This window comes from Neolamprologus brichardi, chromosome 12 (assembly GCF_056152115.1).
Source record: "Neolamprologus brichardi isolate AB-2024 chromosome 12, ASM5615211v1, whole genome shotgun sequence".
NCBI lineage: Eukaryota > Metazoa > Chordata > Actinopteri > Cichliformes > Cichlidae > Neolamprologus > Neolamprologus brichardi.
The window spans coordinates 35,382,950-35,408,682 of NC_142115.1; the positions used below are offsets into that span (position 1 = coordinate 35,382,950).

Here is a 25,733-nt window from a genome sequence, read left to right on the forward strand (position 1 = left end):
GTCCGTGCTGCGATTTCTCACCAACCTCAGACTTCTGCTTCCAGCTGACCCAGATTTTGTATCTCCCTGTCACGGCTGATGAGAGCTGGGTCTGCAGGTACAGCTCAGCAGGTTTTTAGCTGTCCAGTTTGAGCGCAAAGTACACTCGCCAGATTTGCTTTTCTGAAAGGTTGAAGCACACCCACTGAAAGGTTGAGGAATCACCATTTTGACGCGGTGGAAGCACAAACCAGAGGTACAAGTACATAATGGGACTTCCTCTGAGAGAATAGCAGCCACGCTGAAAATGCTCCAAAGTTGCACAACAAGGTGAGAATGAATCAAACTTTTATTGATCCGTTCTCATAACTTTCTGATCACACCCCGTGGGCTTGCTGGCCTAAACTGTACGAAGGTAAATATGTAGCAACGCGTGAGAGCTTGTAGATGTAACACAAGAGTGTGAAACATTTTTAAAAGTGAAAACAAAACTTAAAATGTTTTCTACATTTTATCTTACAGGCCCTCGAATTTTGCATCATATTTACCTTCATAAAACTTTTTTGTGATGAGAATCTTCTGATTACAATGCAAGACGTCATGAGTCATTTAAATAAACCAACAACTTCCACTCTCACACACAGACCACTAGCTTCATTTGTCAGAGAGGGCTCCGCTGACTGCCATTAACCAAAGTGCCTCTGCTTTTACCATCAGATCTGCCTCTGCAGTAATGACAGTAGAATTTGTGAATTCAACGTCTAAATCCACCTCCGGTTTTCCATTGCAGCAACAAGTGGGCCACTGTAGGACAGCCCACAGCTTTGAGTGTGATCCAACCACAGGTAAGACCTGTTTTAGGGCTGTTGAAAGGAAAAGGAAATATCTGCTGTGGACTAGAACCTCCAGATCAGCCCAAAGGAAATTGGAGTTAATGCCACTTTACTCATAAAATGAAAAAGTTCAAATGTTAAACCGATCTGTGTAAATGCAGTTAAAAAACTCTGTCCTGAAACAGCACTGCTCCTCCAAACTCACACAAACATTCACCAATCAGAGGACACATTTACAATATACATGATATTTACAAATTCACTCACCCGTTTTTTTAAGGTTTATATAAAGGAGCAAGTAGGTTAGATTGTATAAACTGTGTATTTCGGATGCTTGTGCTTTATATTATTGAGTATATACACAGAGACGTGGTACCTCAAGTGTTTAAAATGGAAAACACACCATTTTAAACCCCAGGTTCCTCAGAATCACCTCACAGTAAACCCTAAACATATTCTGCTCACTTCAGCCTCTGCTGTTCCTCCTCACATCATCAACGGCTCGAACGTGCCTCCGGCTCAGGAAGCCCACCGCGAGACGCTCACACTTTATGATTCAAGTGGAGAGAAAGTGTTCCTGTCTTTATGTTTGTCGTCTGTGACAAAAGTGAAGATGCTGTGAGGATAACACAGTTGGCACAAGGAGCTACAGATGCTTCATGGATGTTTCTGTTGGCGTACATATCCAGCGTGTGTTGGTTTTCATCATCTCCTCAAATTCCCTTTAGCTGTTAGAAATAAAGGCCGCATCGATGTTTCTGAAGTAAAAGAGCAATTAGGGAATTCAAAATAAGAATAGTATGACGTATGGCAAAGAATGCTGAGCTGAATAAACTCTTGGTCCCTCCAAAGCAATCGGTTATGAAGCTCGATGACACCATCCGAGTGTTTCTGGACCATCCATAAAATGTACCGTGCCTGAGGGCAAACTTAAAAAAGCTTAAGCTGTACCCGATAACTTCAGGAAATCTAAAACCACAAACACGACAGTGAATCGTTTCTGTAATTTCTGCATTTCTGTAGTTACTCTAATGTGATGTTAGCACAATAAATTTAGTTTTTACTGTTTTTGTGGGCATTACCAACTGGAAAGCTACCCTGAAATGTCCACATTGCCACTGGGAGATGTTTTAAGATTACAGTGCACGTTCAGGATTGAAGTGCAGGTTCTCTTTCACCAGCTCTAAAATAACTCACAGGGTTACTCTGCTTTACAGAGGGGCTCAAACTTCCACAAGGGGACAGTTACATGGAGTTTATCCCCCAGTCACAGTGCTGGCTGTTATCACTTCCCATGTGTTTATATCGCCCTTTTGCATGGGATCAACTCTCCTGTAGTTTTGGTTAGTTTCCTGCCCCTCCCTCAGGCTGGTTCTGCTTCTCTACCTCATGTGATCTTTGAGGTTCTCTCCGTAATACTGCAGGATCTTTAGCTTATAACGTAATGAGTCTTGAGATGACAACTGTTGTGAACCGGGCCTATATAAATAAAAATAAACATTTTAGTTGAATATGGGGTGGAGGTGTTTATCCAGCACACCACCCTGCTGCAGCACATATCAGCAGCAGATTATAGAGAAGCTCGTTAATGTTTATAATAGCGTTATTATGGACTCCTAGTGTATCCCAATACCCGGTTCCAGGCTGACGGCTTCATAACGAGCTGTTTAACTCTGCAGTGAGTCGATTAAGCCGTTTGTGTGGCTGCACGAGGTGTTGAACTGATAATATGGCTGTGAATCCCAGTTGCTGATGAGTGTACGTCAAAAAAAAAAGGTATAGAAAGAATTGTATCCTACTGTGATGCTAACCTTACTTATTCTAACCTAATGTTATATTCCACAGTAATACCACAAATTGAGCTAGTTGATTCTATGCAGCCACAGTAGCCCTGAGTGTCCTCTTAGCCCACTAACATTAGCCAGCTGAGGAGTGTTAACTTACCTGACTTGATGTGATTCAACACAAATATTAGAAATCTTTTTTTTGTTGCATAACGGGGCTACATCTGAAGTTTTCTCTGGGTTAGCAATTGATACATTAATCCTGTATGTCAAGCTAGGCAGCTCCATGCTAATTCATGTGACACTGAGCACCATTAACCAGAACCTTCAGTTTTGTTGGTATTAATAAAATCCTTTCTGGTAATGTTCTTAATCTGCTTCTGGCAAATGTCTCGGTGGTGGCCCGACTCCTCCGAGGTAAAAGCTTGTGCATCAATTCCAGTTTTGTTCGAATGTTGAACGCTGACACGGCTGTTGGAGCAGCTTAAAACTGTTCTGAATCGCTTCGATTTTTCTCGACGTCTTTGTCAAAAATAGTGTGAAACAGAGAGTAAAAGAAAAGTCAAGCAGTAAACCTTTACACCTTTGAAGGCTTCCATTCAAATGTGCACATATTGTATGGAGATGCAGGAGCAATACGGGTTTACCTTTTGGTAAAATCCCATTTTCAATTATCTGTCAATCTGTGACAATCATAAAGCTGCTAAACCATGGCTGAGGTGATGTAAAGTCACCTGTAAGTCCACTTTTCCTGTTATATTTTAGTTGTTAATGTGTGCAGTGGAAGGAAACTGTTGGAAAGATGGAGGAGAAGTCCTCAGAAGTCCATGTCCCAACCAGACAGCTCATCAGGAGGACTGTCATCATCTGGAGGGTAGCTGTCGAAGTAACTGTGATCTGTTGGTCCTGTAAGCTATGGAGCAAAGGAAGGAAGAGGAGAGAGAGATGGTTAGCATAAGCATTGAGTTGGTCTGAAATCAAATAGTAACAACTGATGGGGCAACAAAATTCAACATGGCATTTTTAAGGGTAATACAAATTCCCTTTGGGGTTGTGTCAGGAAGGGCAGCTGGAATAAAACTTAAATCAAATGTGGAGCTACTTGCTGTGATGATAAATCACTGCACATGAGCGGGGGACACTGGTTTCCTTTTCCAATGTGGAACAGTATAAAGTGTGCAGGAGGCAGAAAGCATGATGGCCACGTCTTTCTGGGAATTCACCTGACAGTTACCTCCTTTATCCTTATTAAGCCCATTTTTCCACAACAGGAACTATAAGACATTTGGTGTGCGTTCATAATACACACGTAAGGGGAAGAAGGAAGAAATGCCTGCTGTGGGTTAGGTATGTCTGTGCTGGAAGAAACCTCCTCGGGCTCTACACTGACTGGTTAAAGTCAGATAAGCAACTACAGTAAGATTTTTGGGAAAATCAAGCAATCAGCACCAGTGTTGGTCAAGTTACTTGAAAAAAGTAATCAGTAACTAATTACTGATTACTTCCCCCAAAAAGTAATCCCGTTACTTTACTGATTACTTATTTTCAAAAGTAATTAATTACTTAGTTACTTAGTTACTTTTTAAAAACACGATTTACAACCTGAATAGGTGATAAAGTGATAGATCTTTCAGCCCAATTCTACTTTTTCTGCATAATCATCATACAAAATGTAATCAAATGGAAAAGTCTCTTTTTAAAACTTGTTTTATTAGTTTTAATCTTTTAACTTTATGCATCAAGCAAAAATTAATTATCTGCAACATTCTCTGACTGGAAGAAATTAGTTTAACATTTAAACCTATTTTCTGCACATTCCAGCACATAAAATAAAATATTTTTTGTGTTTACACTCAGTCTTTCAAATAGATGCAAGTAAAACACAGCAGAAAATAAATAAAGTCAAAGACTAGCGGTCCTGTTGCTCTATTTTCACCTGTAAAGCAGGAGTGGGGTAGGCGGAGGTTTACCCTGGTGCAGGTGTGCAGCGGTCAGTGGAAGAATCCGCGAGTTTCTCTGTGAGTTTCCCATTACGTCGTAGCTACTCGGTGCTTGTTTGGAAGTTTAGGGGTTTTTTTGCTGTAAAAAGAAGTTTTCTTCCCACGCACAACGGACACTAATGTTTTTGTCACTTTTTATGGAATCAAACTCAAAGTAAGGTCAGTACTTCCACGCTTTAAACGCTGCACGCTCATACTCTCTCTGCACTCGATATATGATCCATTGTTGATCTGCACACAGCTGTTGTCACGAACGTCGCACTCGCTTACGTTACTGTCATGAGACATTCTCGCAAAAAAAATCACGGTTTTAGTAACGCAGTAACGCAGCGTTCCTACGGGAAAGTAACGGTAATCTAATTACCGTTTTTGCAATAGTAATCCCTTACGTTACTCGTTACTTGAAAAAAGTAATCGGATTACTGTTACTGTTACAAGTAACGCGTTACTGCCCATCTCTGATCAGCACACGCTAGATTAAGAAAAGCAGAACAAATGGAAACTGGATGAAAAATAAATCTGAACTCCATCAAAGTTCCTGAGAAATTTTGCTGAGACAGGAGGAGGCTGGAAGAAAGAGCTAGAAGTGAACTAAAGATTGGCAGCATGTTGGTGTAAATGAAGTGGTGAATCTGACAAATATAAAATTGCTCTGGGAGCTGCCTCATCCTGTCTGCTGTAGCTGCTTTTATCTTTTGTCCCGGCCTTCACACTGAAGTGCAGCTCAGACAACAAAAGGAGAGACGGAGACAGCCGAAGTGACGTCGGGACGCTTGACTTTTAAAAAGTCCCGCGATCATTGTTTCAGCGGCTAATCTGCCTACAGGTCTCCTGCACACTTTAAACAGCAAACAGATATTTTGTTCTGAAAGTTTAATCACGCTTCAGTCACGACGTGGAACCACAAGTTTCACAAGTTTGATCACAGCTTACTTCTCTTTTCAGTGGCGATGGTAACGTCCTTGCCTTCAGCCCCTCCCAGTTGAAGCCATTAAACCACCTTCAGATACATTAGAGAAAACACACATCTGTAAGTGTATTTATCTTCTCACATTTACATATATGAGTTTGACTCTGTCAGAACAAACGCAAAGTAGGAAACGTCCCAATTTAAAGTCTGAACAGTGATTCGACTGGTTGTTAAATGTCACTTTCTGTACATTTTACTTGGACTTTGACTTCTATTCCTGGCTCAGTACGGAAAATGAGAACTAGGTCAGCATCACGTTTAAGAACAACATATTAATCCCTGCATGATATGATTTATGACAGTAATATATATTGTTTCCTGTAATGCGGTAGCCTCGTGCCGTCTTCGTAAAGGAAAAAGGCAAGTGGCAAGTTCAATCATTCGATAAGCCTTGACGACGTTTGCATCCTGCTCTCGCACGCTGTTCAGTGATTATCTAATTGTAAACGCTATAAACCACGAGCCTTCATCCATAATGTTCAATCAGTGCTAATTTGTGGAACTAATCTTCCCGCTGAGATCCACAACAAACGAGTCAGTTCCTACTTACCTGTGCTTCTTAATATCAGTTATTCCATTTTTGAGATTACCCAGTCGCTCTGAGGGGTTCCGCCTATAAAACAGATCAAAGTCAGGAAATTAACTCTTCACCAAATTACTGTGTTAGTTCCAAGAAGGGGTTATGTTTTCCTGCTCTGTTGTTTAATGTACCTGGGTGTCAGGTACACTGAGCACATCAGCCATCATCAGACTCTGTTCTGAAAATCTGAATCGAGGATTTTGTGTCTACTTAAGCTTCAGGTATGTCGGCCTGCACATGTGTACCTGCATAGCTTGCGTATGAGGTCCTCCGGTCTCTTTGTTATCTTCTTCGGGAAGTCCATCTTCTCAATGCCTCTCAAGATGAAAGTGTACGTCATCATCTGGTCAATTCCTGAGAACGGAGGACTGTGGAGTGAAAAAAGAATCGGCAGATATTCAGCAAGCTTTTAGCAGTACTTTGTGTAAAAATGACTGCAGGTCAGTGGGCAGAGTGAAAGGATGATCTCGCTGCAGATTGGAATCACAGAAGAACGCGTGCTCTAACCTGCCGGTAAGAAGCTCAAACACCAGGATGCCCAAAGACCAAAAGTCCACGCTGAAGTTGTGGCCTTTGTTGAGGATGATCTCTGGTGCCACATACTCTGGAGTGCCACAGAAGGTCCAAGTCTTCTGGCCACATCTGATCTTCTTGGCAAAGCCAAAGTCGACCTGGAAAAGGAGAGTTTAGTCTTTAAAGAGATGTTTACTGTCAGCCTGTCAGCATACAAGTTTAATGTTGAAACTTTTAAAAGTCCTCTGGGGAGCCTTTAAGGCTTTTCCACAAAAATACCTGCCTACATTAAAAGCCTTACTCTTTAAGAAACCACTGCGCTGCTTATGTCTGCTTAGATGTCATAAAACATCCCGACGTCTAAGCAGTTTTATCAGACACATGAAAAAGAAACAAAAAATGTGTTATGTGACATGAATTTCTCCCTAATTCATTGTTTTCTTATCTTTTCTACTGACTGTATCCATAACTAGCTTGTCAGAGCATTTGTTCACTGCTCTGCTGGGTCAGCAGACGTGATGTTCATGACTTGCTTTCAGTAAATGTGCCAGTAACCACTAAAACTGTAGTTACAGTGCTCCCCCCCCCCTTCTTTTAGTAGCCCTTTTAATTGCTTACTACCAAACTATTTAAACTATACTTCATACTGCACGCACTGGTGCACGCTATTAAGACATCGGCCAGAAGTCGAACCCAGGACCTTCTTGCTAACCCTTGTGCTACCGTGCTCCCATACTTATATTAGTGAATAATTAACCATATGTCACTAATACATGACGTACTCGGCAGAACACTAAACTTGTGACTCAAGCCACAAACCCTAAAAGCACCTGTGAGTCACAGATCAGGGCACAGAGCCGCAGAGCAGAGGGATTAGCTGCATCAATTTGCACAGCATTTAAATGGATGACGCAGAACGTGGGTGGAGAAAAAAACAAAGCAAAACGCTTAGACAGACCTGCCAAATGTCAGGCACACACAGGTGTGACCAAAGGAAACGTTTAGTTGTGCCTGACAGACTTTTTTGGTCGCAATTAAGACCAAAACGGTTTCATCCTGGAGTCTGGAAACACACATTCTGATTAAGCCTGATGACTCCAAACTATAAGAAATGCACTGGTCATCAAAGCAGGAGGAACATGCTGCTGTTCTTTCATGGTTCTGAGACAAAATGCGTTTAGTTTCTGGAACTAATCTCACCAGTTTAATGTATCCTTCAGAATCCAGAATGAGGTTCTCAGGCTTCAGGTCCCTGTAGAGCACACCTTTCCGGTGGAGGTACTCGAAAGCCTCCGTGACACAGCCCACGCAGAATTTAGCAGCAGATTCATCAAAGCTGCCCCTGAAGACCAAAACCCAAACATCCTATTAAAACCTTTTGCAGCTTTTGTGACAGTGGCTCCAGACAATGGTTGGCATCTCCTACCTGTCCCTGAGCAGACTCCAGACCTCTCCACCCAGACAGGCCTCCAGCAGCATGTACACATATTTGTTATCCTTGAATGTGCGATACAGTCTGGAGAAAATGAAACACGGACAAGTTCAGCTTTAATCATTTGAGATCAGAATGAGTCTTTTTATTCCTTTTATTTATTTAGACGGTTGACACAGTTTTATTTAAATACCAGTTTAAACTTTAAACCAGGTTAAAGTTGCCTCGAGAAATGTTACATTTTAAGATAAAGAACCCGACGATATTTGAGACTGAAGACAACCAGACATGTGCAGCTGGTGAAAGAACCATCAGGGGCAGACAACTGCTAAGACTCTCAGGTCTAAAAATTTGCACATATTTAACCAAATCATTTTCTGAGTTATAGTTTTAGAGTTATAATTAGATACCATCTGGAAAATCTAGTATTTATTCTATTTTGACTCCACTGATATTTTGGTTTTTAAACATGTCCTATTTGCTCAATCAACCATGAAAGTTGAATGAAAATGGCAACAATTTTATATTAAAAAGTATTCTTTATGCTATATTTACAACAGTGTTGTTAAATTCAAATATCACGTTCAAAATAATCAGTAGTTTTCTTTTGTTTGTTTGTTTTAGTGTGTGGTCAACAGTGCTCTTCTCCAAGAAGTAATCCCTTTACTGATTACTTATTTTCAAAAGTAATTAGTTACTTTATTACTTAGTTACTTTTTGAAAACATGATACACAACCCGGATAAGTAATAAAGCAATAGACCTTTCAGCCAAATTCTGTTTTTTCTGCATATAAAATTGAATCAAATGAAAAAGTCTCTTTTGAAAACTTGTTTTATTAGTTTTAACTTTATGCAAAAATACGTTTTCTTCCCACACAGAGGGAACAGCGGACGCTAATGTTTTTGTCACTTTTTACGGAATCAAACTCAAAGTAATGTGCGTACTTCCAAGCTTTAAACGCAGCATGGTCGCACGCGCTTAACGTCATTGTCACGAGACACTCTCACAAACAAAATCACAATTTAGTAACGCAGTAATGCAGCGTGCTTACGGGAAAGTCACAGTAATCTAATTAATTTTTTTGCAATACTAATCCCTTACTTTACTCATTACTTGAAAAAAGTATTACAGTAACGCATCTCTGGTACTCAAATATTGGACTTTTCTTGATACTGCCTTGATTTCAACGTGGGGAAAATCAGGTGGGTCAACAGCCCATTTTTAAAAACATTATATCTTGAAAACTGTTTGATAAATGAGGCTAAAATTGCACAAAAACATTATATATGTTTAGACTTTGTAACATAAAATTGACGGCCTAGCAGAAGGCTGCTAGATCACCCATGAAAAGCAACAAAAATACAAAATATATGATAAACAGGAAGCAGGGCACCTAAATTATTAAATTTCGCCTGAGCTGTAATTATCACATAAATGCATTAATTCTTGCTTAATATATGAAGTAATGTTTTCAGATTTTAGCGTAAATAGGAGCCTATCGACATCCACGATTCAACATGAAGCTTAAAGGCTCTTAAAACTGCAGCGTGGGTGTCAACCACTCCACCACAATGCCACCGTGCGTAGCCTTAAGTCTTACATCACCTGACGTCGGTCTTGAAAACAGATTAGGAATAAAATAGGTACACAGAGTGTATGAAGAGGAGGTTAGCTGGATGAGCGTTACAGAAGGTGAAGAATGGCTTTAATATCAGAGTCTGTTCCACCGCATACGGTGAAATCGGATCATCGTAATCTCACAAAAGACAAAGAAAAGCTCCTGTTGCAATATTTCATAAGAAATAACCACATTTTCTTAGCAGACATCTCAATATCCCCTGCTATTCTACCCCACTGAGAAGATGTAATCTGCTCAGGTCCCCGACGGTGATCTCATCAAAAACTAATAAGCGCAGCATTGTGTTCCCAGACTAATGGAGCAGAGATTCATCATGTAGGATAAAAAATGGAAATGAGTTCCGAGGCTGGGCAAGAGGACGCACTTGACTACGAAAGGCGAGCGAGCCTCTGCGAGGATCCTCCTCTCCGAGTGGATGTGTTCTTCCTGTCTGTTGTCCACCACGTGCTTCTTTTTGATGACCTTGAGTGCAAAGGTGACATCCTCACTCTTCACCTTCACCTGCAGATGGACATGACAGGGTAAACATTAAGTTTACTCCTACATATACACCTTCCTAGTGAACTTTCGGTAGAGTAAATTGATGCACTATTAAAATAATAATTTCTATATGAAGAAGGTCAGATTAGAGTTTGCCAGAAAACATCTAAAAGAACCTGCACAATTCTGAAAAAAAGATTCTTTGCAAAGATGAAACCAAGATTAACCTGATGGGAAGAGAAAAGGATGGAGAAGAAGAGCATCAACCATCAAACATGGTGGAGGTTACTAGTGTTTATTGATGGTGTTACTGCTGATACAACCAGCAGGATGAAGAGTGTGCAGGACTAGTCTCTGCAAAGATTCAACCAAATGCTGCAAAACCGGTTGCACAGCGCTCATGGATAAGAACCCCAAAAAGAAATAGGATATTCTTCAGTATTCTCAATCCAACAGATTGCATTTTTCAGTTACTGCAGACAAAACTGAATGCTGGAAGATTCTCAAACTCACCAAAGGTCAGCTCTTACCAGTTCTACACGTCCAAACCCGCCGACCCCAAGGGTAGTGATGACCTCCAGGTGATCAAAGGGCCTGGATGAAGAGAATTCGGAAACCAGTTCCTTCAGCTGGAGGACGTCAGGAGACAGAGGCTGACTTTGGTGGCGTGACACAGACCTCCTGGATGGAAGACACAGACAAAAACAGAGAGTCTACCGTAACCTAAACATTTAGCAGGAGAAGCAGTAGATCATAACTACTGTACATCTGTGAGTGGAGTTTTCACGTCTGTGATTTTCAAATCATAATTTATTACAATTTAAGTGAATATCTGAACATTTCATCTGCTGACAAGTGAGCCAACGAACACTTTAGCAGAGAAAGAACAGCTAACAGACGAGTGCCTCAGATGGCGAACACCAGCTTATGTTTTCATCAGAGTCTTCTCCTCGCTGTATTATCCGTAAAGCACAAGATGAGTGTGTTTGAAAAGGGATGAATGTGTAAAGCTCACAGAGTCGTTGATAGAAGTGGAAAAGTTCGATATGGATGCAGTAAGAACAGAAGTTTTTCAGTACTCGTTAAAGACCCCGGATAAGCAGGATGGTGTGTCACGTTTCTACTTTAACAACAGCTGAACTGAAACAAGAGGTAAAACAATCTAAGCATGAAGAAAACTACAACGTGAATCTCCTTTGCAACACGAAAACGTAATAACCTGCAGACATTGCATCAACCCAGAAGCTGAGAATAATTAAACATTGCAGTGATGTGCAGTTTGTTTTGCAACAAGTAGCCATTTCTCTGTGATGCAACTCATTTCTTTTTCCATGCTCAGAACATTTTTGTTCACTGTCCCGAACATGCTGCACCTACTTGGCATGTCTCTTCTTGTCGTCGCGATCGAGTGTTGCCACGTACCCTTGGAGGTACTTCTGCAGCTCGTTGAAGGTGCCCACCGTCTGATCAAATGTCCTAGAAAAAAGACATCGGCACATTAGCAAACGAACCACTGGAATGTTGGCTGATTCACTGATAGTGATCGAACGCGGTGAGATAACGAATGAATTTTTGTGGGAAAACTTCTGGAAAAAGAAAATGTTGACACCGGCTGAAATGTATCAGAGTACAGCTTTGTTCTTCATCGCAGACTGGCATCTTTGTTCAGAGTCATTATCGGGTGAACAAAAGCATGTCTTTAACAACCTGTGAGGCGTTATTTTAAATCTCAACACTCACTCTCTGTCGATGACGAGGCACTCCACCCCGTTCTCATCAGCAATGATATTGGCAGACCTGACGTCGTCACTGAAAGAGATGTGAATCACATGCACACAGAAACTAAGACAACTGTACGTTTTACAACTGTTTTCATTGTGAGTTTGGCATTATGAAGCTATTTCTACACACATTAAGCTTTTGTGTGTTTTTTCAGTGAATACAAAACTTGAAACATTTTTAAATCATTCTGATAAACAATTCACTCAAATTTGGCTACACCCCCCAAGGTATTCATGTTTATAGATTTATTGGTGGAAAGTTGACAAAAAGCCTTTAAGGGCCTCGGACCGGTATCGGTCCGTGAGTCATTTGGTACCGGGCCGCGAGAGTTGAGGCTCAGGTGTGAAATGTGTTTTTCAGGGTTTTTATCAGTTTTCAGCGTTATTTTGTTACCATTTTATCGTTTACTCTGTTTTCCTGGGTCTTTTCACGTGTGTTATGAATAAATTTTCTTTTTTTCGGTACAGGTACTAGTTTTATTTTGTTGTATTTATCCGCGACACATTAAAGGCCGGTCTGTGAAAATAATGTCGGGCATAAACCGGTCCGTGGCGCAAAAAAGGTTGGAGACCGCTGCTTTAAAGTATAAAGATTTAAAATATCATGTCAGACTTTTAAGGTCAGTCGATTGATCTGAGGGTGGCATAAAGCCACTTAAACTATGTTTCTTACTGCCATTGTTTGTATTGACAACATAGCGGGAATGATGTCTGAGGAGCTGAAATATCACGTTACTTTTGGACCTCTGACCTCATCTACAAGGTCAAATAAAGTCAAACTTTCATATAATACTTTTTAAAATGGTTTTCAAAACATGTTTTTAATTTCTTTGTTTGTTGCTGCAACATTTAGGAAATGATGCTGGCACAAGGAGGTTCTAAACATCACATAGTTTGCATCCAAATATCACGTCACATTTTTATAGACAAAAGAATCAGCTGCCTAATTAGTTCTTACATATGAAAGAAAACAAAAACAAACAAACTTCCCTTAAAAACTTCCCTTAAAAACACCGAGAGAGTGAGCTGGTCCTTGTTTGTTTATGATGCATCGAAGAGCGCTCCACATGATTTCCAAAGCTGTGGTTGGTTCATTTTTCAGATTTTGTCTGTATTCACTAATTAACTGTTTTGCACTATGTTATCCTAGCGTTGGTCTCAGTATTGAAGCAGGTGCTGCTTACCTTTAATATTCATCTATATAGCACCAGTCCACAACAATCCCCTGACGCTGTTTGAATATTTCAGTCTTTTGTTGACATGACCTGATTGTTGCTGTATTTTACCTTATAAGTGCTTTTTCTCCAAAGTAGTCTCCCTTCTGCAGCGTGTTGATGATCTGTGGCAGCTTGTGGGCCTCGGTGGTCTGGGTCACTTTCACCTGCACGAGACAGTTTGCTGGATGTTCATCTCTTCACCTCCTACAGACGCTTTTAATTTATTTTAAAGCACTATAAAAACATAAAATGCTAAAGAACTGAAACAACAGACATAACCTACCTTCCAAATATTTGAGGTTAGTTTTAGTCTTCTCTAATAGTACATAATCCAAAATGTCGTAGATAACATTTACTGATTAACATTTTGTATAATCAGGCATGATTTTTAAAGCGACGTCTACGTGGGCCCGTTTTTAAAATCCTCTCTCCTCTCCTCTAGGTTTGTTAAACGGGCAGAGACTTTTAACAAACCTGTTTTGTTCAAAAAAATAAAATAGTCTGAAACTCAACATTTTTTCTGTAGAAGACACAGTCTGCAGTGCTCTCTTCATAAATCCACACAGTCAGGCCTCCATGGCCTTTAATGAAGCTTCCAGATGAGAACCTGATGATGTATCGCTGCTCTTTTTCTCACTGTTCACTGTGGTTCTCCTGCTACTTCGGTTCAATTTAGTTTGTCCAGTTTGCAGGACAGATTAGATCTCTTTGCTAGCTCTAGAAGGCCTTGGTGTCCCTCCACTTCTGGCAGAGCTGGATGAGGTGGCCGGGGGGGAAGCTGGTAGCTACGTAGCTTTCTTCGAAATTGTTTTGGATTTCCCCTCATCTTACCTATACGACTGTGTGACCCATCGCCTGGTTTTTCTTCTATTTATCTTTACACAGAAGTGATGTTTGGTGAAAGCAGGCCCTCAAACTGAAAGAATTATAATGAAGATTACATTAACTATTAATTTAATGTTACAGTGCGTACACAAATGTGCTTTTAAGGAGTAGTGTACTTAATTATACCAAATGGAACATGATGGGCCCAGTGTGATGTGGTGGTGTTGAAGTACTTGTTGTTTGAATAGAAGCATTATTTGCATATCAGACGTCTCTGATTCTCCTCTTCAAACTGTTGCCTGCTCGAGCTGCAGCCTGACAGTTGTCAAACCTTTCAGTAATTAGCGAAGCACTGAAAACCAGCGGCCCACCCTGGCCGAGGTCAAGCGTCCCACTGGTGGCATCGTGGTGCCGACAAAATGCCACAATTACATCACAGCCATTATGGTCAAAGTGTGCTTTAGCTAAGTGTCCCATTTGACCCCACTGACCTTTACTTCCCTGTTTTTCCTGATGGCAGGCACTCTCAGATGTTATTTCTACCCTCGTTTGGGGGGGGGGTTACAAAGAGGAGGGGTGGGGGGGCATTTCCTGTATTAGCCCCCTTCTTTCCAAACAACATGTGTCTCTCTTTGGTTTGGTTTGGTTAGCTTAGCGCTGCAGAGCTGCAGTCTCGGATCAGCTCATAATGGCATTTTGAGAGTCCCCCGTGGACAGCTCTGGTGTCGGGTTCCCGACTTATCAGACAGACTGGCGGGTGAGTCATAGCCCTACAACTCCCCAGACTCACGTACAGTTTGGTCAACATACTGGTCGACATATTGGACTGTTACTTATTCTGCGTGTGTTTTATCTGTTTTATTTTCTCTGTTAATGATTAAACGTTAAACGCGATATGAGGCAGGTATATTACCAAGATACTCCTCTTTCTTTTGTTGGAGATGTACTTACTATAAAACACTGCTGTATGCAGTGTTGTTTTCATTTGTGGAAACCAGATTGAAGCAACGTCCTGCAAAGCTTTGAGAGTCGAGCGGTGCTCGAGCAGCTGTTTGGCACTCGGGCTGAGTAATAAGAGCTTTCGCTGCAAATACGGGAGCAGCATCCGGATCCGTGCAATGGAGACATCGTGTAGTATTATCTCACCAAAGCACTTGAGGATTTATTCTATTGTTGGAAGACAGGATTATGGCTTGTGTCCCTAATGAGTGCCATTGTTGCAGAAAATGTCTCAGAAATCTCTGCAGTGCAGCTCATGTGTTTTATATTTTTATAACTGACAAGAATAATAGCAAAAACTATGAATGACAAGTTAGACTGACTGGCAACATAGAAAGCATTTTACTATTTTTGATTAATAATTCTTGAGGTAAAGGTAGTAATGCAATGATGCTATTGATAAAAATGATCTAGTTTGGTTTTGGTGATTAGTTTATTGCAAAACTGCAACAACAGCAGCATCCTGCTCAGTTATGAAGCAAATATCCACAGAAACGACTGCTGAGGGCGAGGATGTACGGCGTGTTTCTTTTTGAGAACGACCGGTTATTATTAGCGTCAACATATCCCAGCTTACAGCTTATGAACGACAGGTTAGCCAAGCCCCAACGTCTACATTTGTTTATTGACTCTTTGACTCTATTTGTAATCATAATTTGCAAAAGGAGGATCACGCTGTAATAAATAAGACTTACAGCTAGTAACTGAGACCATGAACTCAACAAGGAAATGTTTACTAAGGTCGTGAATCAAGTGAGAAGTTGGATCGTTTTCTCAAATACTTCTAATAATAATAATAATAATGGATTGCATTATTTCGAGCTTTACAATTCCACTATTCACTCACTCTCACATTCACACACTGGTGGAGGCAGCTACAGTTGTAGCCACAGCTGCCCTGGGGCAGCCTGACAGAGGCGAGGCTGACATATCGCGCCATCGGCCCCTCTGGCCATCACCAGTAGGCAGCAGGTGAAGTGTCTTGCCCAAGGACACAACAATCGAGACAGACAGAGCCGGGGCTCGAACCGGCGACCTTCCGATTACCAGACGAACTACCAACTCTTGAGCCACGATCGCTGTCAAAAAGGCTACGTTCACACTGCAGGCGAAAGCGCATCAAATCCGATTTTTTTTGACCCTATGCGACCCATATCCGATCATGGTGTGACAGTGTGAACGGCACAAATCCGATATTTTCAAATCTGATCTGGATCACAGACACCAATTATCAGCGCCGGAGAAGTGCCCGATAAGACATCGTGAACGCTTCCTGGCCATCCGGTGAAACTGTTGGGAAGACAACGTTGGAGAAACGTGAACATTTTATTTGTACTGTATAATCTGCAGATTCTGACAGAAATCTGCAACTATCCTTTGAAGCACCGCTCCTCTAAAACAGCAATAAGGATCATTATTAGGTTATCTATATTATTGTGTAAATAACAAAATAACTTAAAGCAAAAATTGGGAAACGTGAAGTCCGAAGTCTTTATATTAAGGGCCATCAGTCAAACAATATAGTTTGCTCTGGGTCTAAACAGAGCGCGTTGTGTGTGACGTCTTCTTTTGCGCATGCGGCTGCTTTGAAGCTTCACACTAGAGCGCGTTTGCTGTCGCATTTTATTTGTAGTGTGAACGAGCAGACAAAAAAAATCGGATTTGATCAAAAAATCGGAATTGAGCATTAAGACCTGCAGTGTGAACGTAGCCTTAGACACCCCCAAAGAATCTCCCCCTGCTGGCCAGTAGAAAGAATGCAGGTTTAAAGCACTTCTGAACTGGCTTCACTTCAAGGCTACATCTTTTCTTAATATATAGCGTATCGGTGGCAGAAGCAAGTTTAGCTTTAGCATAACCCTAAATTAAAAGAGTTGCTCTTTGAATCATGTGGCTTTGTGTTCGTGCAGCTTGTTCAACAAACGACAGACACGTTACCTTTCCTTGTGCGATGATGTAGAAGGTGCTGCCCTCCTCTCCCTCTCGGATGACGTACTCGCCTTTGTCATAGTATTCCTAAAGGGAAGGAAGGGTGTGAGATCGGAGGAGGACAACCGTCAGAACTGAGACGCTGCATTGATTTAATCACTGGAGCAGCCGGTCTGATTCCTGGTAGCCGGGCCCTGCGGGCTGAGAGCAGCTGTCAGCGACGCTCCGTCACTCAGAGCCTCTCAGCCTGCTGTTCAGCAGGGATTTTCAGGGCTCATGGGGAAAATGAAAATTAAGTCAATAGAAAAATATTAATTATGATGTTTTTAATGTCTGTTAATGGGGGCTTGAGTAAGGATGAATTTGTCAGCCAATTTGTGTTTGACACGTTTTAAATGAACCTCAAATGAATGCTTGAAATGAGGTACGAATATGTCCAATTGATCCCTTTCCAAATAATAAAAAATATATATATTTGCAGATCACAATTTTCTGCAGAGAGGGTTTAAATTAACTTTTCAAAATGCCACAGATTTAGGTTTATGATTACACAGAGAACACAGAAACGTTTTGAATTAAACTGGTTTAAAGTGATCATTTAGATATAATATGACGTGTATATAATTATTATATTATATGATGTGAATAGATCTATATGTGGATGGAGCTTTAAGATAATAAACTGATACAAATACAAATCAGTCACTGACTAATCATTTGTTATAATAACTGAATTTACAAAACAGGCCCTCTAAACTCGGTGGCCGACAGGTGGACGCACACCTGCGCTCTCTGTGATCTAATACCGCGTTTCTACCACTTCGCCAGTTAATTAACAAGATTTGGAATTGGTGATGCAATATTGGCCCATGATGGATCGTGAGATGATCGATGGGTAGTGTCAGATGACTAGTGTAGACTCACAAGTCCCACACAGACATTTGTTTTGCCACTTGGCATCCACAGACGGAAATCATCTGCACTGGTGGACACACAGAGCCTGCTTAGAGTTCTATTGTGATACATTGTTGCTCGCTCTGCAGTGCAGATCGTGTCCTGTGTTGTCATAATACTACAAACATTACTCACAAAATTAGTCAGCCAATCAGAAACATCATATAATAAAAGCTGTTGTGTAGTTCAGTCATCAGCGACTTCACGCTCGACTTGTTTCAGAGTTGAACTTTAAGAGCGTCATAAAACCGAGCGACACCGAGGTACAGCACGTTCTGCCAGCTCTTTTCCAGAAACAGATTCCTCCGCTTCCTCCTGTCAGTCGCCGTTTCTCCGAAACCAACATCTCCCAGCATCCCAACCGCAGCATTAAAACCAGACCGCTGAATCAGCGAGCGGGCAGATCGCATTCCATTTTAAAGCTTTTAGGTGAAGAAAGGGAAGCGCGATGAATGAAGGTGACCGGGATGAAATGTTGCCCGGGACAGAGGCCAAGTTCCTGCAGCTGAGACAACCGTCCGCGGCTATAATCCGTTTGACTATAGAGGACCAGAAGTGAGCTAACAAATCAGAGCAACCACGCGTAAACATTCCCGGGTGTTTACTGTCAAAACTCTTGACACAAGTGGCATTTTCCTTGAGCGTCCGAGACTGTTTACGCCCCGTTTACGCTTCAGGAGAGCCTAGTTTAACACCCGTCAGTGACAGCGGAGACAACATGCCAGGGTTTTGTTTATGAAGACTGTCTGGATGAAGCTGTAGAGGTGCAGATGAGCGACGGCGTTCGACCTGTCTCAGGTTTGTTATACCAGACAACTAAGCTTGTCAAACTTAAACGCACGCCTCTTTATTAAAAGTCCTCCAACAATTAAATCTCCTTCTGTCCTACTTTACACTAACTTCTGGTTTGGTCAGTGGCAGACAGCCACTTGTGCTCAGCTGTGTTTGAGTTCAGTTTCCAGTCAGTCGATGAGGAACAGCAAACACTCCAACTGCATGTGTCTCCATGCTTGAAGTTGCAGATCCACTGTGGCGGGGATCACTCTCGTCTTTAGCAGCCCCCACGTGGACAGGCTTCCCAGTGCAGCCCCCTGAACGCATCGTGCTGATTTCAACGAACTGTTGAAACAGTGATGATATGCACACTCGTGCATGATTTATAAAGTGGTCACGACAGTGACGGAAGGAGATGTTTTTGGTCTTTCCCACAGACTGACACTGTATTTGTGGGGCATGGAAGAAGGGGCACCCATGCCTTTTGAAATAAATTATAAAATAACACCATATATACTCAAGTTAACTAATAAATGAGGATTTTGCTGCCTCTCCACCATTCCACACTGCAATCAGAGCTATAGATGGCGGCCTACCCCCTGCACTCCAAGCATAACCGAAATCATTTTATGTTTCCATGGTGAACATAATTAAATCATACATGATCTGCAAAAATTCAACAACTTGACACTTGTTAAATTTATTCTTGTCGAGATGAAGTGATGCAATCAAGAGCGGTTAACTGTCTGGACCTGTGATATCACAAGATCACGCAAGATTTCAAACCACAGGAAAATCACTGGAGTTATAAGAGGCAGAAAAGCAAACGCACATCACGTGTTCGTGGTTTAACCTGTCAAGGACAAAAACTTAGAAAATTCTGCATCAAGCCTTGTAATCATAGCTTTCCTACTTTTTTTACTGTGTGGCGTGACAGCTCGGCAGTGGCGTTTCACCAGTGCTAACAGCAAGAATCCACCAACTAGCCATGGGACCATGGGCTCTCTCTGGGTACGCCCCACTCCAAAGACATGCAGTTAGTGGGGTTAGGTTAACTGGTGATTCTAAATTGCCCAGAGATGTGAATTGAGTGCAAATGTTGTCTGTCTCTGTGTGTTAGCCCTGCGATACACTGGCGACCCTGATAACAATAAGCGAAAGAGAACAGTGTTGCCAACTCCTCAGTAAGGAAAATCGCCATTGGTTGTCCTAAAAGTCGCTAGAAGTCGCTAAATGACGTCTTCGCCTAATTTGCATAATTGGTCATGCTAATGTAATTGTAATTGTTGGAGAGAGAAATAACAACATGGAAGAGACATAGCGTGAGTAAAAAACAAATTTAGAATTTATTTAGAACTACAAATTAAATTTCTTTTAGCAATTATTGTTTTTTAATGTCACATTTCCAACCCTGCTCCTTTACCCGGGCCTGGACCGGCAAAAGTGACCCGAGATTGGCACTCTGGTGGAGTTACTTTGTGTGTGTGTTTATAAGTAGTTTTAAACCTTGTGATCCACAAAACAGCATAACAGTAAAAGAAGAACTGACTGCGTTACAGTCAGTGCGGAGCAGCGGCTTTGCTCATAAGCGATTCATTTGCAGTTTGGAAGCATGGGTGAACATCTCCTGCCCTGACAGCAGCTGGGGGAGCACTATCCTCCGCCCGTGAGCGCTTTGGCACGGGTGAGGTGCCCACGGCAGCACCGCTGCTTGTTGAGAGTAAAAGCGATACGCGTTTTCACGTCAAAAAGTCGTCATAAATAAGTCTCCAATAACACCAGAAAAAGTCGCCAGATTTGTCGCTAGTCGCTTTTTAGAAGAAAAGTCGCTAAGGGGGTCTGAAAACTCGCTAAATATAGAGACAAAGTCGCTAAGTTGGCAACACTGAAAGAGAATGGATGGATGGAGGGACGGATATACCAAAGCTGTTATAAATCTATTAAAGTTTCATGTTAACACTCCAAAGAATAACTCTTTAAATGAACTTAAAACAATCATGGATTTCTACAATAATAAATGGCTTTCTATTAGCATTAAGTACATGGGTCGAATCAACTTAATTAAATTAACTTGGACTCAACTGCAGTAAATAAATTAATTCATCATTGATTAATTAAGCTGCTCCAGCTCAGCTACATTAAGTTGAAATAACAGAATTGTGTAATGCTAAAATTAAAGCACTTTAATCACTTGGAAATCCTTTCCATGGTTTTTTTCGAGTGTGTTTTCATCTGCTCTGCATCCTTGGTGAGCTGAGTGTCGGGCCACCTGCTGTGGGATCTGGTTAGTTTGTCCCTTCTAGCTCACGCTGGAGCTTAAATTTTAAGCATCTGAATCTGAGCTTGTTAGCCGAGCTGGGCTTCAGCATTCAGGCTCCGACTCCAGGCTACAACTTTCAGTGTTGGCTTGTCAATCTACGTGATGACATGACAAGATGTTGCATGCCAGGCGCACAAGTGAATGAAAGGATACATTCTTTTCGTTGCTGTTTTATGTTTTTACTTTCAACAGACCCACTTTTTTTGGTCACTGAATCTTTCCAGTTCAAATTCCAACCAGCTGATCATACTGAAAATCATCAGAGAGACCTAAAAACAACTACTCCCTTCACACACTCACATGCGAAACACACCAAATTCCATTCCCCCACTGTTTGACAAGACGCTTCAATACTATCTGGCGGATTCTCACTGAACATCTGCACCGCTATTAGGTTACAGCTGCCCCCCTGAGAGCCAACAGAATCAGCTCCGTTAGAAATTACTGAATAAGGAGATTCTCGCAGCAGGACGAGCGACGACTGCAAATATCGTCCTTGAAGTTTTTATTGTGAAAAGAAGCCGAGAAAGCGGTGCGGAAATGCAATGCTTACGGAGGAAAAACGGACTATGCACGGGTCTCCTGCATGCTTCGGCTTCCACAGTTATACACACTTGCATGGTCTCACACCAAACGCCTGTCACTCGCACATCTTTAAGAAATCACTCGTCCCCCATTTGAATAAACAGTTTCTGGGGCCTTAGTCAAATAATTATGGTAACAATATACAGCACCCAGCGATGACAGCAATAATATCGGCTCTGTTCATCAACAAGGTAATTTGTGAGGTCTTGCAACTGGCGGCAGAACGAATATGCTGACATGCAGTAATGGTATATGGCCAAATGGTAATGATATTTTGACAGCAGCTATCTGCAAAGCCGGGGCTCCCACGAGCTGCCAGAAGGTTGTGCAATACTGAGGCAATACAATGAAAAGTCAGGAGAAATAAAGATAATTTGACAGAATAACTTACCACCTCCAGGCAGTCCACTATTTTGCTTAGCTTGTCGTCTGGCAGATTAGCCAAAAGTGAAACACTGACGCAAAAGAAAAAGAAAAAACAGGCATTACATTGTTAAAACAAATCACTACATGTTATTATGCAGAACCTGGTTTCCTGTGTCACAAGACACCAGAGTTTCAGACAGTGCAACAAATTGATCATTTGTTTAATGTCTCGTGGTATCGACTTAGATCCTGTGACCCAGTTTTGATGATAAAATACACTTGCAGACATTTTATCATGACCTGAAGCAAACCTTCCTGTCTTACCCACAAACTAAAGTCTCATTTAGCTCACTGACCCACAAACCGACTTTGGTAGGGATGCACCGATACCGGTATCGGGTGATACCGATACCGGTATCGGGTGCATCCCTACCAAAGACGGTATCTCCACGGCATCCCTACCAAAGACCGATACCGGTATCACCCGATACCGTATTACCCGATACCGGTATCGGGTAATACGGTATCGGGTGATACCGATACCGGTATCGGTATCACCCGATACCGTCTTTGGTAGGGATGCACCGATACCGGTATCGGGTATTGGCCCCGATACCACATTTTCTAAAGTACTCGTACTCGTTAAAAGTCCCCCGATACCGAGGACCGATACCACGGTCTGAGACCTGTCTATGTTTGAGCGGCATGTAAGGGGTTAATCACAGGCGCCGAGTGCCCGCCCCCAGGCGCCGAGTGCCCGCCCCCAGGCATGCTTTTCATTTTAAATAAATGTTCTTAATTCCAAACTAGTCCCTTGTTTGTTTGTTTTTTGTTAAATTATAGGACTAAAGCTGTTACCTGCAAATTTAAATCATGTTTTTATTAAGTACTCGGTATCGGTATCGGCGAGTACTGAAATGCAAGTACTCGTACTCGTACTCGTTTCCAAAAAAGTGGTATCGGTGCATCCCTAGTCTTTGGTGTTGGAGGAGGCAAGACGGGTGGCGGTGGCACAAATCACAGGATGTTTCTTATAGTTTTGGTCCTCGGTGAGAGGTGTTTTACCTAATGTGGTCACGTCAGGTACACACCCCACCCTCCCACTGTTAAAGTCTTTATTTTGGGAGGGGCAACCAATCAGAAGAAAGCCAAGATAATAAAGCTAAGCTTCCTAAAGAAAGATGAGAAGGAAGCAGAAACAGTTTGTTGTTGTTGTTGATCTAAAGGGCTGCATCAAGCACCAGTATTACATAAAAGGATTATTTTGAACTGTGAATCATGCACAGCTATTCTAGTAGACTCCAAGAATAAAAACACTGAGCTGGGAATGAGCAAAATAGGTCCCAGTTTGGACATAGTTTGGCACTAAAAATATTTGGTTAGGTGTTTGGGGTTGAAATAGACAGCTTTGTTCCTGCATGCTGGAAAAAAGTTGTGAAAAAGATGTAAAATGTGACACCACGGGGTGAAGCACCTATTCATGAGGAGTAAAGTGAAGCTGCTCTTGCTATTGCTCTGACCGCACCAACACCACCGCACATCTTGTATTCATGTGTCTGTTAAATGTGTCATTTGATCATTTTATTGGTCTCGGGAGTTTTTGTTGGACAGTCTTAGCGGACTTGAAGCTAACCTTCGGAGGAAGTTGCGATACTGTTCGTGTCGTGTCTCGGCCGTCCTCCTCATAATGTTCTGGAAAACTTCCCGATCCAAAACCCACGTCCTCACTTTGTTCACAGCTGTAGAAGCAACACAACATGCATCAGTACCACTACATGACAGCTGACTGACAGCTGGTTTAAAAGCAGCGTGTGCTGATAACACAGCACCTTGTCATTAGACACATGAAAATGCTTTGTTTTTCCAAATGGACAAAGGAGGTGAGAAAAACACTGTAATCTGTCCGTTATCTTGATGCTGAGTCACTTCAAATCAACAGAAACTCTGAGGCGGGCCTCTGTCGGTAACAGGAGGAAGTAGCTGTGAAGGTTTGACATGAACCAGTAGCAAAGAAAGAGCTGCTCTTTATCTGCTTCATCTGTTATCACGGAAAACCCACTGAGAGGCTTGTCAAACTGTCAGGTTTTTTTCCAGTGCACCCTGAATATTGAGGTCATTTTGGGCCCCCTCCCCCAAGGACCAGCAGTCAATTTACTTGGTTAAATATACAAACTGAGACAAAGAGCACTCACATACATGGTATGCACTTTCCAAATGCCAAGAAGACAAAAACCAATCAGCACGAAAAGCTGCGGCTGTCATGTAAAGCCTCTGTCAACACGACCGCGCTGACGCGTGTTTGCTTCCCGTCCAGCTTCTTCTGCTCAGCGTTTTAAGCCTGAAACTCAGACGGAGGTCACTCCTGATTCTTTTGTTATTGACGTCATTCTGGAAGTTTCACAAATGCAACGTCAAAGCGATGTGCATCGACATATCGATTATTTATTTTTTGTTTCTTCCACTCATATAATGCTTTATTGTCTGCCTGTGCTCTCAGCAGAAGTCCAGGAATAACGACAGGAAGCCCTTATCGAGAAAAGGGACAGTTATTAGAGTTTAAACGTCACCTGTAAGATTCTGAGCTGAGCACAGAGTCATGTCTAAGTGGTAAAAATCAGGTTAATTTGGTTCTAAGATGAACTGTGAGGCTAAATGTCTGCATCACAGCAGTTGTTTTAACAATTCAATTTCAAATCTTTTAATACATGTGCCTGATGCTTTCTTTAAATGTCACTGAGATCACACAGCCATACAACGTCCACTCCACACACCGACTTCCCACAGGGTCGCGTCTCCCTGTTCGTCAGCAATGAGACGTCTGCGGCGTCTGGACAGTAACTATGGATGTTAGAGCAGTGTGGTGTCGCAGCGGTTAGCACTGCTGCCTCCCAGCAAGAAGGTTATTGGTTCAATTCTACTCTTTAAATAATTTAACGAGGAGTGGAGGATCAAACGTCCCTTTCACTTTCCTGCCAAATGTAAAGGGCCGTATTTTCCCTGATCGTTTTCACTTTTTATCCAAACCTCAGTGTTCTTCTTCATCTTTTTAACATCTGCTCAACAAGTTTTGGGGATATCAGTGGATTATTTCAGTCACCTAGGAATTAAAAATCCCAGAGCCATTTTTTTTCATTTATGCTCAGTGAGCAGCTTTCACCGGAAACAACAAGGTGCCATCTTGAAACACATTATTCAGATTTCATAATATATTCATGGCTGTCATGCCCAAGGCCTTCTTCACAGACTAATAACTGCCAGAGACCATTGTTGTATTCAACTTAAACACAGAATAGGATTGACAGTCTTCAATGGCCTTTCAGATTTCCTACTTCTTTCCTGTCCCACTATCAGAGCTCTGCTAGTTCTGCTCCGTATGTGCAACCTGATGATAAACTCTTAAACTGGAACAGTGGAACACATTGGTGTTTGAGTTTGTCTGCTGTGTGGGTCGCGGGTGATTCAAACCCTCGGGCACTCAGTGTGTTTCAACCTTAAAAAAAGCGTCCTAAACACACTGAGCTCTGATGTAGTTTCACTCTCTACTGTACAAATTCAAAACAAACAAACAGAATTATGGATGCACGGCCACATTAGATCCAGGTGTGCAGAAAATACTTCTTCTTAGATTTTTCTCCTGTTTGTTGACAATGAATTTTATTACAGGTCGTACATTAAAGGAAGAAAATAGAGCATAAAACATAAAACAGCAGCTTAAGTGCTCCTTGACATTAATCCTTCTCTTGCCTGTGGATCTCTGAAAGGATAATTAAA

At 41.8% G+C, this 25,733-nt stretch overlaps 2 protein-coding genes across 2 annotated transcripts in view; one reads left to right on the plus strand and one right to left on the minus strand.

Annotated features, from left to right (window-relative positions):
* Positions 1-5,616, plus strand: part of cfap299 (cilia and flagella associated protein 299) — a 106,787-nt gene extending 101,171 nt beyond the window's left edge. The window contains exon 6 of the mRNA XM_087849476.1: positions 5,542-5,616. Within this exon, the coding sequence (XP_087705602.1) occupies positions 5,542-5,553 (12 nt within the window). The 3' untranslated portion in view covers positions 5,554-5,616. The remainder of the gene's footprint in view (positions 1-5,541) is intronic.
* prkg2 (protein kinase cGMP-dependent 2) overlaps positions 3,192-25,733 on the minus strand; it is a 34,179-nt gene continuing 11,637 nt past the window's right edge. Inside the window, exons 5-19 of the mRNA XM_087849472.1 lie at positions 23,596-23,701; positions 21,988-22,051; positions 16,973-17,050; positions 13,280-13,374; positions 11,953-12,021; positions 11,590-11,688; positions 10,743-10,893; positions 10,097-10,233; positions 8,086-8,175; positions 7,860-8,001; positions 6,654-6,817; positions 6,392-6,514; positions 6,117-6,179; positions 5,530-5,596; positions 3,192-3,509 (exon numbers count right to left, since the gene is read on the minus strand). Of these exons, the coding sequence (XP_087705598.1) occupies positions 3,414-3,509; positions 5,530-5,596; positions 6,117-6,179; positions 6,392-6,514; positions 6,654-6,817; positions 7,860-8,001; positions 8,086-8,175; positions 10,097-10,233; positions 10,743-10,893; positions 11,590-11,688; positions 11,953-12,021; positions 13,280-13,374; positions 16,973-17,050; positions 21,988-22,051; positions 23,596-23,701 (1,544 nt within the window). The 3' untranslated portion in view covers positions 3,192-3,413. The remainder of the gene's footprint in view (positions 3,510-5,529; positions 5,597-6,116; positions 6,180-6,391; positions 6,515-6,653; positions 6,818-7,859; positions 8,002-8,085; positions 8,176-10,096; positions 10,234-10,742; positions 10,894-11,589; positions 11,689-11,952; positions 12,022-13,279; positions 13,375-16,972; positions 17,051-21,987; positions 22,052-23,595; positions 23,702-25,733) is intronic.